Source organism: Indicator indicator, chromosome 14 (assembly GCF_027791375.1).
Source record: "Indicator indicator isolate 239-I01 chromosome 14, UM_Iind_1.1, whole genome shotgun sequence".
Taxonomy (NCBI): domain Eukaryota; kingdom Metazoa; phylum Chordata; class Aves; order Piciformes; family Indicatoridae; genus Indicator; species Indicator indicator.
Window position 1 is genome coordinate 4,972,906 of NC_072023.1, and position 14,418 is coordinate 4,987,323.

The 14,418-nt window shown below is 43.7% G+C and overlaps 2 protein-coding genes across 2 annotated transcripts in view; one reads left to right on the plus strand and one right to left on the minus strand.

Annotated features, from left to right (window-relative positions):
- SLC5A8 (solute carrier family 5 member 8) overlaps positions 1–286 on the minus strand; it is a 35,540-nt gene extending 35,254 nt beyond the window's left edge. The window contains exon 1 of the mRNA XM_054386774.1: positions 190–286. Coding sequence (XP_054242749.1) covers positions 190–286 — 97 coding nt within the window. The remainder of the gene's footprint in view (positions 1–189) is intronic.
- Positions 287–366: 80 nt separating this feature from the next.
- Positions 367–14,418, plus strand: part of UTP20 (UTP20 small subunit processome component) — a 66,521-nt gene continuing 52,469 nt past the window's right edge. Inside the window, exons 1-14 of the mRNA XM_054386655.1 lie at positions 367–411; positions 1,787–1,867; positions 2,840–2,906; positions 3,105–3,237; positions 3,595–3,783; positions 5,234–5,315; positions 6,567–6,704; positions 7,534–7,689; positions 8,724–8,870; positions 9,392–9,526; positions 9,974–10,051; positions 10,715–10,893; positions 13,380–13,535; positions 14,023–14,111. Coding sequence (XP_054242630.1) covers positions 367–411; positions 1,787–1,867; positions 2,840–2,906; positions 3,105–3,237; positions 3,595–3,783; positions 5,234–5,315; positions 6,567–6,704; positions 7,534–7,689; positions 8,724–8,870; positions 9,392–9,526; positions 9,974–10,051; positions 10,715–10,893; positions 13,380–13,535; positions 14,023–14,111 — 1,675 coding nt within the window. The remainder of the gene's footprint in view (positions 412–1,786; positions 1,868–2,839; positions 2,907–3,104; positions 3,238–3,594; positions 3,784–5,233; positions 5,316–6,566; positions 6,705–7,533; positions 7,690–8,723; positions 8,871–9,391; positions 9,527–9,973; positions 10,052–10,714; positions 10,894–13,379; positions 13,536–14,022; positions 14,112–14,418) is intronic.

Here is a 14,418-nt window from a genome sequence, read left to right on the forward strand (position 1 = left end):
TGTTCTCCAGAGGTCCCTTCAAACCCTTAGCATTCTGCGCTTCTGTGATCGGGGCGGAGGCGGACTGCTCTGCCCAGTCCTCAATGAACCGCCGCACACCGCTCAGATAAAATGAGGGCTGCTGTCAACCCCACCTTACTCCAGACCCCGACCGCGGCTCCCTCTATGCAGAGCCCAGGCAATCCCAACCCCAGCAGCCGCCGCCCGCCCCTTCCGCCGGCGGGCCCGCCTCTGCCTCCTCCTCCTCCTCCCGGCAGCCCGCGGCCGGTATGGCGGCGCCCGGCATTTAGGGCCGCACGTGTGGCTGTCGGTGTGGTGGTGTGCTGCGCCACAGGGGCTGGGATCCTCCTCAGCGCTACCGCCGCCATGAAGAGCAAGTCCTCAGCCCACAAGTCGGGGAACACGCACCGGGTGAGCGCCCGCCTGGCACTGCCGGAGCTCCGCGGCTGATGGCCGGGGGGAAGAGAGGCTCTAGGTTTAGTTTAGTGGTCGTGGCTTGCTCTCGCGGCTGTGCTGGGGGAGGAGATATGAGGTCGGGTGGTGTGGCAGGGCTGGGGGTTTCCGCAGCGCTGCGATGAAGTGCGGCTGGCTCCTTCCCCGAACACTCGGTGACAGCTCCGTGGGCCGAGTCACCCACCGCCCGGATCACGCAGCAGGCACACCAGAGCCTTCATGTAGGAAGCTAGCCATATCTGTTGGGGATATTGAGCTAGGCGCCGTTTCAGGAAAAGCATGAGCCGGACAGTCAGTTGAAATCCGAACGGGTTTCTCAGCATGGGAGGTTCTTCTCCCCTACTCTGTCCTGGTGAGACCACATCTGGAGTATTGTGTCCAGTTCCAGGCTCCCCTGTTCAAGAGGGACAGGGTTATACTAGAGAGTGTCCAATGGAGACCACGGGGATGATTAAGGGACTGGAACATCTGTCTGATCAGGAGAGGCTGGTAGACCTGGGGCTGTTCAGTCTGGAGAAGACTGAGCCATCTTATTAACATCTATAAATCTGTGAGGAGTAGGTGTCAAGCAGAAGGTGCTAGTCTCTTTCCAGTGGTGTTCTGTGATAAGACAAGGGACAACAGATACAAAATGAAGCGTGGGAAGTTCTATCTCAACACGAGGAAAAACTTCTCTACTCTCAGTGTGACAGAGCGCTGGAACAGGCTGCCCAGAGAGGTTGTAGAGTCTCCTTCTGTAGAGACTTTCAAGACCCATCTCAACATGTTCCTGTGGGTTTGGTTTTTTTACTGGACACCACCAGAAAGAGACTGTCACCTTCATCTTGTCACACACCCCTTATGTATTTACAGACATGAATAATATCCTCTCTCAGCCTTCTCAAGACTAAACAGCTCCAGTTCTCTCAGTCTGTCTTCAGAGGAGAGATATTGAAGTCCTGCAATCGTCCTCGTATCTCTCCTTTGGATTCTCTCCAGTAGATCCCTGTCTCTTGAATTGGGGAGCCCAAAACTGGGTACAGTGTGAGATCCTGCTTTGGCAGAGGGGTTGGACTTGATGGTTCTCCAGAGGTCTTCTTCTAACCCCTACCATTCAATGGGGTTAGAGACATGTGGGCTGCAGGCCTAGGTGGTGCAGAGTAGAGAGCGGAGAAAGGGTTGGTTCTCCTTGTGGGCATTTTAAGCATTATTTTTTGCCTTAAAGTTCTGGTAGGACTGTTTACGGGTTGATGAGTGTTTTCTGGTGGCCTGTCTTTTCAAGTGGGGTTTCTGTTTGCAATGCAAACTGTTCTCAGGACTGAGGAAAAAACAAGTGTGTCCTTTTGTTTTACAGTTTCTTACCTTTTCAGAACGCTTAAGCAATGTTAATATCGATATTATTCATCGGATCGACAGAACTGGAAGTTATGCTGAGGTAAGGGCAGCAATTACAGTCACTTTCTGAAAGCACATCACAAGTACATATGCTCCAGGAAAGACATTTATGCAGGAGGAAATTGAAAAGGAGCTCATGAAGAGTTGCCTTTCCTAGAGCCTCATTTTTGTGCTTTCTTCCCCTTTTCTCTTGGACCTGCTTTGCAATATTCACAGACTTACAGATTGCATCGGATTGGAAGGGACCTTTAAAGGTCATCTTGTCCAACTGCCCTGCAATGAGCAGGCACACAGAATTGACATCTTCAACTAGATCAAGCTGCCCATAACCACATCAAATTTGATGTTGAATGTCTCCAGGGATGTGGCCCCAACTATGTCCCTGAGCAACCTGTTTCACAGTGCCACCTGAATGACTTCCATGTGGCTGGAGGGCCTGTGGGTATTTTTGAGCATGGAAGATGCTGCTGAGGCAGTCAGTGCTAGGTCTGGACCTGCAAAGACTTAGAGGTGCTGAGTAATTGCAGTGCTTGCAGCACCTGCTTAGAGCATGGAATTGCCTTCATAGATCACACAGAAGGGTCATTTATATGTGCCCTGTAGATCGTAGTTGTGATTATAGTGCTTTGCAGGCTTTCACCTCCAGGCCTGCTGGATTGTTCTTCTGAACCTCCTGTTCAATAGCTGTGAGGATGCCTGAAGAAATCCCAAAGAATTTCTGCTGGGTGGGCTATGGCTCAGTGTCTTAGATTAGCAAGGTCAATCAAGGGAGGGTTAAAAAGCAGTTCTGTAAACAAGTTCTGTCACCAGAAAATGTTTTCAGATGTGAATATATAAAGAAAAGTTGTATCTTCAGGGAAATTCCTTAACACCTTTGAAAATTAAGTAATCAAGATTTCTTAGAATATTCTTAAAGTACTTCTGGAACTTGATAGTTTCCTTCATTTGAAGCTCTCGTTGCAGGCTACTCTCATTAAGGTTGATAGCTATTAATTTCTTCTTGTTTTGACAGGAGGTTGAAACCTACTTTTCTGAAGGACTACGGAAATGGAGGGAACTGAACCTCACTCAGCATTTTGGTATGTTGTTTTCATCCATGTTTTCTGCTTTCCTTAAGCTGTTAAAATACGTTTTTTCTGCATCCAGAGCCCAGTGGGAGATTCTCTTGTTGTCTAGCTTTTGGACTGGGCTTTGGAGGGCTGTTACTCTTTAACACCCTACATGTTTACTAGGAACTGCACCAGTTTTCACGATATTTCCTTTTGTGCTTCCAACAGTGCAATTCTACAGTGAAGTGGCCAACAAATGCCAGTCCTTCAACCAGCTGGTCTACTACCAGAATGCCATTGTTCAGAGCTTGAAGACACATCTGCAAGTTGAAGGCAGTCTTGCTTATCAACCCCTGTTAGAGTAAGTACGTGGTGGCAAAGCGTAGTCAGAAGCCTTGGTGGTATTATAAGTAAGCATGAGTCCTGTTGTGAGTCTTTAACTGTACACAAGGAAAACAGAACAATGAGACACCCAAAGTGTTCATATTTCCCTGACAGAGCTTTTACTGTTAACCTGCATGATTTAAAAAAAAAAATAAATCTCAAGATTCTTGCTGTGTACAGCTGCCTATTAGGTGATGCTTAAATAAAAGGGAAAAGTAAAGATGATTCTGTCTTTCTTTCCAGAGAGACTTGTGCTGGCTTGTGCAGGGTTTGACTAGGTTTTTATGCTTTGTTTTTGACATTTACTAACCCTGATGTATTTTCTGAAACACAGTCTAGTGGTGCAGCTGGCTCGAGATCTTCAAACTGATTTCTATCCTCATTTTCATGACTTTTTCCTGGCCATCACCAAGTTACTGGACACACAGGACACAGAGCTGCTGGAATGGGCTTTTACCTCTCTTTCCTATCTCTACAAATACTTGTGGAGATTGATGGTCAAGGACGTACACAACATATACAGGTAAAAGCTGTTTTTACTCTCTGTCTTGATCAACAGTTATTAGGTGCTGTTGCAGTGTAAATGCCACACAAATGTATGGCTTAACGCTTCAGTATCTTTGTTTTCATGGTTTTCATGCTTTCTGAGAGACTGGATCTTGTTATAGCAGCTCCTTTGAGATCCTACTTACTTTCATGGATCACTGTATTGGAAGAGAAATCTTGGTTGGGGTGCAGACCTGGGATCTTCAGTCCCCTTCCCTTCTGGATAGAACAGGAAACATCCATCTTAACTGGGTAAACAAAGCTCAGAAAGACATTGGATTATCAGAGTCATCTTGGAGACCTGTGACCAAGTCTGAGTTGGTTGCATGAATCTCTTGAGCATCAGTTGAGTACTTCAGTCATGTCATTTCTGGGTTGCAGACACCTGGATTTAGAACACTGAATGGATTTCTTTGAGAACTGCTCCTTTCCCAATATTTTTCCCTTCATGTTTTTTGCTTTCTGTCTGCTTAGTGACAAAGCATACACTTTTTTTTTATGCCTTGAAACTCCTTGCTGCAGGATGCTGTGGTTGTGGAAGATTGACACAGGCTCAAAGAGAAACCGTCCAAGTTGGGGGGAGTTACCAAATGCATAGGAGCCACATCTGCCTTGAGGGGTCCTTGAGATAGAGCTGCAGGTGGTTGAAGGCTGACTGACCTGTTTTCAAACCTTTTCCAGGCATCTGCTTGCAGCCACTGCTGTAGACTGAATGCTGGGCTGGAAGGACCTGTGGCCTAACCCGATATGATTTCTTGTTCAGTCTCATATTGCTGTGGTAGCAGTGCTCTCTTTTTGTCATAGCCAGTGGGCCCATATTGCTTCCTCTTAATTTCAGTTTGGAACAGGTTGAGCCAAAAGGGTTTTAGATTTCCTCCCCAATGAAGCAAAAGCTGTTGAGCATGTTGAAAAACATCTGCTTGGCTGTGAATCGGAGGCACCACTCGCTCTGCAGTGAACATCTGCTGAGCCACCTGCAACCCTTACTGATGCTTACTGTCAAAATGCAAATATTTATCACCCCTGTAAATTGTATCTTTAGAAACTTTCAAGTGCACAGAAGACCCTGTTGGCTCAACTGAAATACAGATCTGGTTTATCAAATCAGGTTTGGTTTTATTTACTGCTGCCACAAGAAAATCTTGAAACTGCAGTTCAATCTGTATGGATCCAGAGATTTTTAGAGGTGTTTCTTAATGCAATTTAATTTGCCTGTCATTTGACTTCTTTTGTAAAGCTCTGTTTTTTATCCAGGGAGAGTGGGAAGGAATTGAGTTGAGGACAGTATTCGCTCTCTCTAAGAGGACAGATTCTTAGCATTTGGGGAAAAAAAAGAAAGATGTGAACTGAAAACATAAGTTTTAGAACTAGTTGGTGGCAATTCTTGCATTGCTTTTAAGACAATGGATTACTTTGTGTCATTATAGCTTGTACAGCACCCTGCTGGCTCACCACAAACTTCACATCAGAAACTTTGCTGCTGAAAGTTTTGTCTTCCTAATGAGAAAGGTGAGATGTTTGTACTTCGATGCTATCTCCGTTCTGCGATGGCTCTTGGATTCAATGTGTAATACTAGATTTTCTCTGAAGAAGAGTTAACAAGGCCTGATCAGCCATTCAGCATGTCCTGAGTTGTCATTTTTAGGAAGTGTTTTACTGAGAATGTCATGCACTTCTTATCAACAGTGGCAAACAGAGCAGTAAGAGCAGTTGAACCAAATGTCTGTGATTTGTTTAGCTAAAATGACTGGAAGTGGTAAGGGGAATTTCAGCTCACACTGACACAGTACCCTTGGAAAAGAGCAGCTTTAATTTGTAAATGTGCATTTGCTCCCTGGCTCTTTAATGCTTTAAGGCCTTTGTGGAACTGAAGGTCTTGTGACAATCTTTCTGCATTCCTGGAAATCAGAGTATGTCATCTTCCCAGGCAGATCAATCAAGATCAGACAGCAGCCTTTCATGGAGTAAGGAAAGGGAATGGTAGTTGTGTGGGGTTTTTTTTTATTAATTTAGTTTTTTATTTAGTCAAAATATACAGAAGTCAGGACTCCTGAGGCTGACTGGCAAATTTGGGTATCCTCATTTTTGTCCAAAGTTGAGAGGCCTTAATAAAGCACATTTGTTTCATTGGTTGTTTTTAGAAATTGCTGAACCTCAATTCAAATCATCAGAAATAGAGAGGTTTAAAATCTTGGGCCTGAAGTCCTTGCAGTGTTCTCAAGTGTGGTTATAGTTTTGGGTGATTGAATTCTATGTTCAGCTGATGCACATTTCTTTTAACACCAGTGCAATGACCTTTGTGTTTCAGTTGGGACCAGTTTAATGGTGCATTTATGCATGTTTAACACAAAAATCATAATAATCAAGCCCACATATTTCATAGAATGGCTTGAGTTGGAAGGGACCTTGACGATCATCAGCTTCCAACCCGCATACTGTGGGCAGGGACACCTCCCACTAGACCAGGTTGCTCAAAGTGTCATCCAGCCTGGTCTTAAACACTTTCAGGGATTAGGTGTCCAGCTGCAGTGACTTCAGTGGACTTGTGTACATCTTGAGGTGGGGTGGGACAAACAGTGACTGAAAAGCTGATCACTTTTCCTTTCAGTTTCCTTGTGTGATTGCAGAAATAATGAGTGTGAGCTGTTGTGGGGAAGGCAGGACAAAGAATAACATGGTGCTGTGGAGCCATTTAATTGCCTCTATCCATCTGGCAGCTCTGAGTAGAGGATAACTTTGTTTTGTTCTTATGTTTTGTAGGTTGCTGATAAAAATGCAATCTTCAATTTAATGCTGTGTGACCTGAGGGAGCACCCCAAGAAGGTGGAAGGTGTAGGCCAGCTCTTTTTCGAGATGTGCAAGGGTGTTCGAAGCATGTTCCACTCTTGTGCAGAGACGGTAAAGACAAGAGAGGATTGCTGGTTTAAGTGGTGCTGTGAGGGAGCCTGAGCAGTGCTCAGTGAAATCATTCACAGGATCACAGCATGGTAGGGGTTGGAAGAGACCTCTGGAGACCATTGAGCCCAACCCCCCTGCCAGAGCAGGACCATATAACCATACAATCTAGTGCAGGTTGCACAGGAACGCACCCAGACAGGTTTTGAAAGTTTCCTTCTCTCCAGAGAAGGAAACTCCACAACCTCACTGGGGAGTCTGTTCCAGTGCTCCATCCCCCTCACAATAAAGAAGTGCCTCTTTGTGTTGAGGTGGAACCTCCTCTGTTCTAGCTTGTACCCATTGTTCCTTGTCCTATCACTGAGCACCCCACACTGTACCACAAAAAGGTTTCTGAAGTCCCATTACCATTTTGGACTCATAGGTGTACAGAGCTTTCAGTAAAGAAGGCTGAGGTGTGAGCAAGCTCTGAAGAGTGTTTTGTTCAGTGGCTCCTTGGTGCATTCTGTTCTTTATATAGCATTATCTGAAGACCTCCTTCTAAGGCTGTTAGATCGTTTTTATTAATTCCTATGCAGTAGTCCTGTATATTAAAGTACTGCTTCCTGATATTTCCTGAGATTTTAAGTGATAGCCTTTTTTATTGATTTTTGGTTGGTTGGTGTTTGTTTTTGTGTTTGTTTTTGTTTTTTTTTTTTTTTTTTGCCTGTAGTTGTTCTAGAAAGAATCAAGCACACTGGAATATTTTCCCAGTATATTGCAGTAAGTAGTTGTATGGTTACTAGATGTATTTTCTATGTACAAGGGCATGATGTGATCTTTTCCTGTGCAGGTTATGAAGTTAATTCTGGTAAAGCTGGGGCCTGTTACTGAAGAGGAAACTGAATTACCATGGGTATTTGTAGGAGAAGCCTTTGAGCAGATGATCAGATCAGCTGTGCTCCATATCCATAAGGAACATTTTGACATTGTCTTCAAGTGCCTAGAGGTACGTTGATTTTTATTTACTTATTCTTTTTAATACATGAAGAAAAGGAAAAACTCTGTGCATTTATCAAGAAAAGTATTTGTGTCTTGTTAGACCAGAATGGGTTTGTTTCTGCTTTGGAAACATTTAAGTATAGTGTTATGAGTATGGGAGAAATCCTGACCTTCTTTTGGCTGTTCAGATTAACCTTGGTGGCTGTGCTTCAAGTGAGAAAGAAACTGATGTGTGTGAGACTTAGAGCTCAGTCCCACGACTGGGCAAGGAGGTTTTGTGGGACCTGCCTTGGCAGAGACAGATATCCCACTTGCTGGAATGGAAACACTAGGGCTTGCTTTATATTGCTGAACTTGGTATATTGGTGCTTCCAAAACCTCTTAGTAAAGGGGACACTTTTTGCCCTGCAGCTGTCTTTACTGCAAAGACGTGGGCTGAACCTGAAGAGCCATGTGTAATCCTCAGGGCCAAGTACTGAAAAATCAGTGTTCTCAGTTGGGATGTTCCTGTGTTGCTGCTTGGGTGTTGCATTCCCAAGGTTTGAGGGAGCAGAGCTGAGTGCTGTGAGTTGTGCTGCATTGGGAGTGATCCAGAGCAGCTCCGTTATGTGTATGACTAACCCCTAAGCAACCATATTAGCATAATAATGCATAAAGTGTAAGAGTACTTTGAGTTCTGATAATTCCCCTAAAAGCTGGGTGCTTTCATATCATTGTGGATTTGTAGCTGAGGATTTCTTTGTCTTCCTCTTTCCTGTTTTGTATATTGTGTGTTGGCCTTTGGGGAGACCCTGGAAGGTCTTCATCTTGGAAGGTATTTGTGTTTCTGTCCAAGGAATGTGGGATGTGTGCTTGTACATAATAGGAATCACATAGTGATTCTGCAAGGTTTAGTTTGTTGATCGTCAATGGGACAGTCACCAAATGTTTTGTCAGGCAGATGAGATGTTGATTCTTTAGAATGGCTTTCAAGTAGCAGAAAGTGAAGCAGGGTCTAATGATTTCTCTGAAACATTTTGCTTTCCTTTTCTGTTTCAACAGGAGTCACTTTTAGACCTGCAGAGGAAAATAACTAAGACCAACTGCTGTGTGGCTTCAGAGCAGATGGAAAGGGTGCTGCGAGCTTACCTGATCCTAGTGCAACATGCAAACGGATCCAAAATCTCACTGCCTGAAGATGTCTGTCGGGTAGGTCAGACCATCACTTGGGCTGATGTGCCAGGAAAGAATCAGTTGAACATGGAAGAGGTGTGGTAAGCTGAAACACTTGTAGGCATTTCCAGTGCATCACTGGGCTTAGGATTTCAGTTGAGTGAACATAGACATTTATTTTGAGTATTGTTACCTCTCTGATCCCATGGGAATTTGCCTTTGCACTGTAATGCTGGTGTAGTCCTCTTTTAAAGGAGCCTGGGGGGAAGAGGGCTGCTGCTTGTAGAGACTAGTTCCTGGCACTTTAAAGGAGACCTAGACCCCTATATCAGTGGTAGGGCAGTTCTCTCACATTCACATACGTTTCACCCCATGGAGGTTAAATGTAAGTTTATTGCCTTCAAATTTCAACAGGACTATTAGGATTTATTTCTGTGTGCTGAAGCTTAGAACTCCATGGCCTCTTGCTCCCAGGGACTGTCCAGGTCATTCAGACCAGACAGTCACTGTCTTCACAGGTGATTATCAGTTTTGTTTTTTTTTCTCTTTCATTTCAGATTTTAATAAAAATGTTACAAACACCACATCTCTCATCATCTTGCTGCACAACCCTGCTGACCACCATTTCTGCATTCCTGCTGGCTGAGAATGTTTCCTTGCCTGATTCATTGACCAAGGAAGCTATTGAGAAGGTAATAACAGCAGAAATCCAAGGGTTCAAGTTCCCTAGAGCGGGCTGGTATCAGGGCATTCCACTTCAGGCTGGGAAATACAAAGTTCTCTTTAGCTTTCTTGCACAGATAAGCTGCCTCATGCCTTTAATAGTGCCTTATGAGGTCTTGGGACTGGTTGACAATCTTACACAGACTGTCAGTGAAGCAGTGCAACTGTGGCAGACATCTTTGCAATGAAAACCAGACTGATTCAAACACAGCCTCTGTAGAGATGGAAGGGAGAACATAGAATGGACATGTTCTGCCTTAGATTACAAAGCAGGTCAGTGACCAGGCTGAGTGTCTCAGACTTTAAATCATGTTTGATTCTTAAAACATAAAAAATGGCCAATGAGTAATGGAGAGTTAACTATGAACTGTCTTTCATTAGTGTGTTCTTGTCAACCTTTCATTTGCATCTTGCAGGTATTTGCCAGTGGATTTGAGCAGCACTTCCTTTTGGACTTTTCCGAAACGATGTTCACAATGAAGCAATTTGAGAAGGTAGGAGGAAGCTGCTCTGCATTTTGTTTATTTTTTGTTGCCAAAGGGAACAACTGGGAAATCCATAATATATTAACTTGCTCTGTATGCTGAGGCATTTTTGTGTACTGACATGATGTTTACTTGAAATTCTGGCACCATCTGATAAGCATGAAAGAGGTTGCTCATGCCATTGTCTTGAGGCGTGGTCACGATGCTCAAGGTTGGAGATAGTGATAAATATCTGTGCTCACAGTAAGAAGCTTTTCTCTTGGAAATTAGGGGTGGGCTTGTTATGGATGGGATGAAGAGAAGGGGAGTAAGTTCGAATCAAGAGTGAGGAATGTCTAATAGGTCAGGCCTGGAACTGGTGATCTGAGAGGAAACAAATTGCTTTCAGCTCCCACTCCATTTAAAGTTGATGATGTAGAATGTCCTGATGAGACTAGATTTGAGGCAAACTGTATTTTCACATGAAGTCACTGGTGTAGTAAGAACGTGTCTGTGTGGTGTTGTGGTGGAGTACCAGGACTGATAAGTCTGGTGCTTCTCTCACTCCTTTGAGTATTTGGATTCCTCTGTGTCTGGTATTGTGGGTGGGTTGGTTGGTTGGTTGTTTTTATTTCATTGTGATTAAAGAGATTTACCAATCTTGTTTTTTTTTTTTTGTTTTTGTTCCTTCAGCATTTTCTTCCATGCTTTCTAGAGTACATTGAGCATTGCTTCTCTGGTACAGATGTCACTGCAAAGGATGAGGCAATGGCAATTCTGGCTAAACTCATTCTGGTGAAAGCAGAGCCTCCTACCATTGGTTCCATGGCATTTGAAAAGTATCCTCTTGTTTTCACTGAATCATCTGTCAGGTGAGTTCTCAAGCTTGGCAAACCCTCGATGTGTCTGTTTGGCTGCAGGTCTGAAGGCAGCACAGAGGTATGTCAGGGTTGCCCATCAGTATTTGCCAGAGTTGTGTAAATAGCAATGTTGCTGGCAGATTTCAGACCAAGTTGATAGGGTAGGATCCCATTCTTCTTCCTGAGATTATTTGAGAAGAGATACTGCTCTGGAAAGGTTATCACTGATATCAAAAAGCTGGTGAGTGCTGCAGTAGGTGTGTGATTGGGGGTTGTTACACCAACATGCATAGTGCATCTTTGGGCCATTAATCTGTGTAGTGAGTGCTGTACTCCAGGTTCTTATCTTTACTAACCTGTGCCCCATCTTTCTTCTGTGTATGCCTACATCTTGTCCAGGAGCTTTCTTGACAGCTGTACCATGGCTTTGCCACAGGGTACAGCTAGGTACCAAAGGGCATGTAATTAACCTAGATACAGCACTGTGCTGGCACAGCTTGACTGCTTCTAGTTGCAAAGCTAGCTTTGGAATGAAGTGGTTGTTCCCTCTCTGGAGCCTCTTTGGAAAGATTTGGGGTAACTTCTGTCAAGCACAGAATAACTATTGCTAATCTACTGGTAACAATTGTTCTGATCGCTCTAGCTCAGATAACTGTGTCCAGTTCTGGGCCCCTCAGTTTAGGAAAGATGTTGAATTGCTGGAGCATGTCCAGAGAAGGGCAACGAGGCTTGGGGAGAGGCCTTGAGCACAAGCCCTATGAGGAGAGGCTGAGGGAGCTGGGACTGTTTAGCCTGGAGAAGAGGAGGCTCAGGGGTGACCTCATTGCTGTCTACAACTACCTGAAGGGAGGTTGTAGCCAGGAGGGGGTTGGTCTCTTCTCCCAGGCAACCAGCACCAGAACAAGAGGACACAGTCTCAAGCTGTGCCAGGGGAGGTTTAGGCTGGAGGTGAGGAGAAAGTTCTTCACAGAGAGAGTGGTTGGCCATTGGAATGTGCTGCCCAGGGAGGTGGTGGAGTCACCATCCCTGGAGGTGTTCAAGAGGGGATTGGACGTGGCACTTGGTGCCATGGTTTAGTAGTCATGAGGTGTAGGGTGACAGGTTGGACTCGATGATCTTTGAGGTCTCTTCCAACCTTCTTGATTCTATGATTCTATGATTAAAGACTTTCACCTGCAGAATGGTGACTTGTGTTGCCTTCTATGTAAGGTTTTATCTTTCCTAAAACCAATCCACTCTGTGGGGTTTTTCCTATTTTTATTTAATAGAGTGGAGATGTTGGAGTTTAGGGAACAAGAGGTTGAGTCAAAATGATTAGATTTAGTTTTCCTCACTTGTCTTCTCTGGGCTTTTGGTGGTTTGGAGTACATAGCTGAGAGGACCTTTCTCCTACCTGGAACTTTTTTTTGTGCTCCTGCATTGTCAGTGGTAGAAATTAGGGCTGGGAGACATCTCAAGAGTTGCATACCACATATCTTACCTGGGATGGAATTGGCAAGTCCTGAACCAGTCCTGAAAGATATCTGGCCAAATTGTTATTAAATACTCCCAAACTGCCCCCTGGCAGTCTGTGCCAGTACTTTATTGTTTTTATGGTTATAGGGATGTTTGATTGGGCTAGTTGTTTGGTTTTGGTTTTTTTCCCAGCATATAAATTAAACTTCCTTTACTGCAGGCTAAATCCATTGCTTCTTATCTTATCTGCAGGGAACATAAAGAGCAAAATATTTCTTCTGTACATCCAGCTTTTACAAATAATGGGCTTTGATCATCAGAAACATCTGAAATCTCCTTTCTCTGGACCAACAATCCTAACTGCTTGTGGTTTATCTCAGAAATTGTTTCTTAAACCTCTAATGATGCTGATGTGTTGTGGTGTGTGTTTGTGGGGGTTTTTTTGTGGGTTTGTTTTTTTTTTTTGTTGTTGTTGTTGTTGTTGTTGTTGTTAGCTTCTGCATTTCTGGTAGGGTGGAGCCTATGCAGCCTTCAAACTATGGTCATGCAAGCACTGGGTGAAACTGAAAGATTGCTGTCCATGGGGTGTGAAGTTCATGTATTCAAGTGTGGGGTCATTCTGCAAATGGCTTGTTGATTTAGGCTCTGCTTATGCTTCCTTTTAAGTCCTCAGACTTCTTCCTCACTGGTTGTTTTCTGTCATCCATTAGTCTTATCTATGCCAGTGTGATCTTGATTTATTAAAAATAATCAGAGTGCTCCTACAAGCTATGTGTCCTAGTTGTGAGGGTGTCCAGCTGTGAAGTACTGCCTTTCCTTGAAATAAAGACTTGGTATTTCTCATGGGCCATGTTTTGGGCTCCTCAGCATGACTAGGTGATACTCAGTGCTGTGGAGGGCATTAGAAAGAAAAAAAAAAAATCCCTTGGGTTGTCCAAGTCATTTCTGCTAGCAGTAGCAGATGTATTTTGAGTATCACAGGAGGAAAAGGAACAGTGTCTGGTATGTAATGGTGGGTTACTAAAAAGCTGTTTTGTTTTTAGCTCTAATACAAGGCAACAAACAAGTAAAAGAGAAGGAAGAAAGGCAGAGGTACCAGTGTTGGATCACATACTGTCTTTAATCCATCTACCAGAGGAGGAGGCCATCACTGACCTTTCACAGCCTTGGGTTGCCTTGGTTGTACTGCCACATATTAGGTAAGGGATTTTCTAAGGTACTATTTCTGTCATGCTGTCTAGTTCATTGTCTGTCAAAAATAAGAGAAGGACAATCATTATGAACCCTAGCATAGGGAAATCAGGGTCAGAAGGCCAAAAAACGCTGTGTGGAAATAAAATGAGTCAGTAGTCAAGTCAGGAATAGAATATCAGTTTGTTGATTGCCTGCTCCCTAGATCTTGTACTCCACTACATTCTTGACATGTTCCACTTTCTGTGTTTTAAGCACTGTCCTCTCTACACTGTTTTATAAAAATAATTATGATGTTCTTGCATGGAAGAAAAAGGTACAGTGAGTGCTACAACTTAAATTGTGAATCAGAAATAGCAAAAATGGTGTGCTGCTGGTTTCAGATGTGGGGTGAGCTGTCTAGCTTAATACAAGATAGATGTGAAAGAAAGCTTTCATATGTGGATAGGTGTAAGTGTTAATAGGGATAAAATTCTTACCATTTATTTTGGACAGACCAATGGACAAAGAAAACATTCTGCCCTGTGTGACAAGTTTTACAGACTCTCTCTTCACAGCCATTGACAAAGGAAGCCTCTGCAAAGGTCAGTTACAATTGTTTCCTGTTTTATTTGTTCTTTGTTGATATATATAAAAAAAATTAGAGTTTTTTTTCTGATATTACAAAACATGAAAGTGAATGGCAATAGCATTCTATCCAGACTTATTGACCAGCTCAAGTAAAACTAGCAGAGGAGAACATGGGAGGAAACCCATTTGCTGCTCATAATAATAATGAGGCAGCAGATGTTCTGCAAAGTGAAGGACAGAGATAATTGGGTAGAAAAAGAAGAGAATGAGAAAAAGAGGATGGAAATCAACCTAAACCAGATCCAGGCTGAAGCAGTCAAG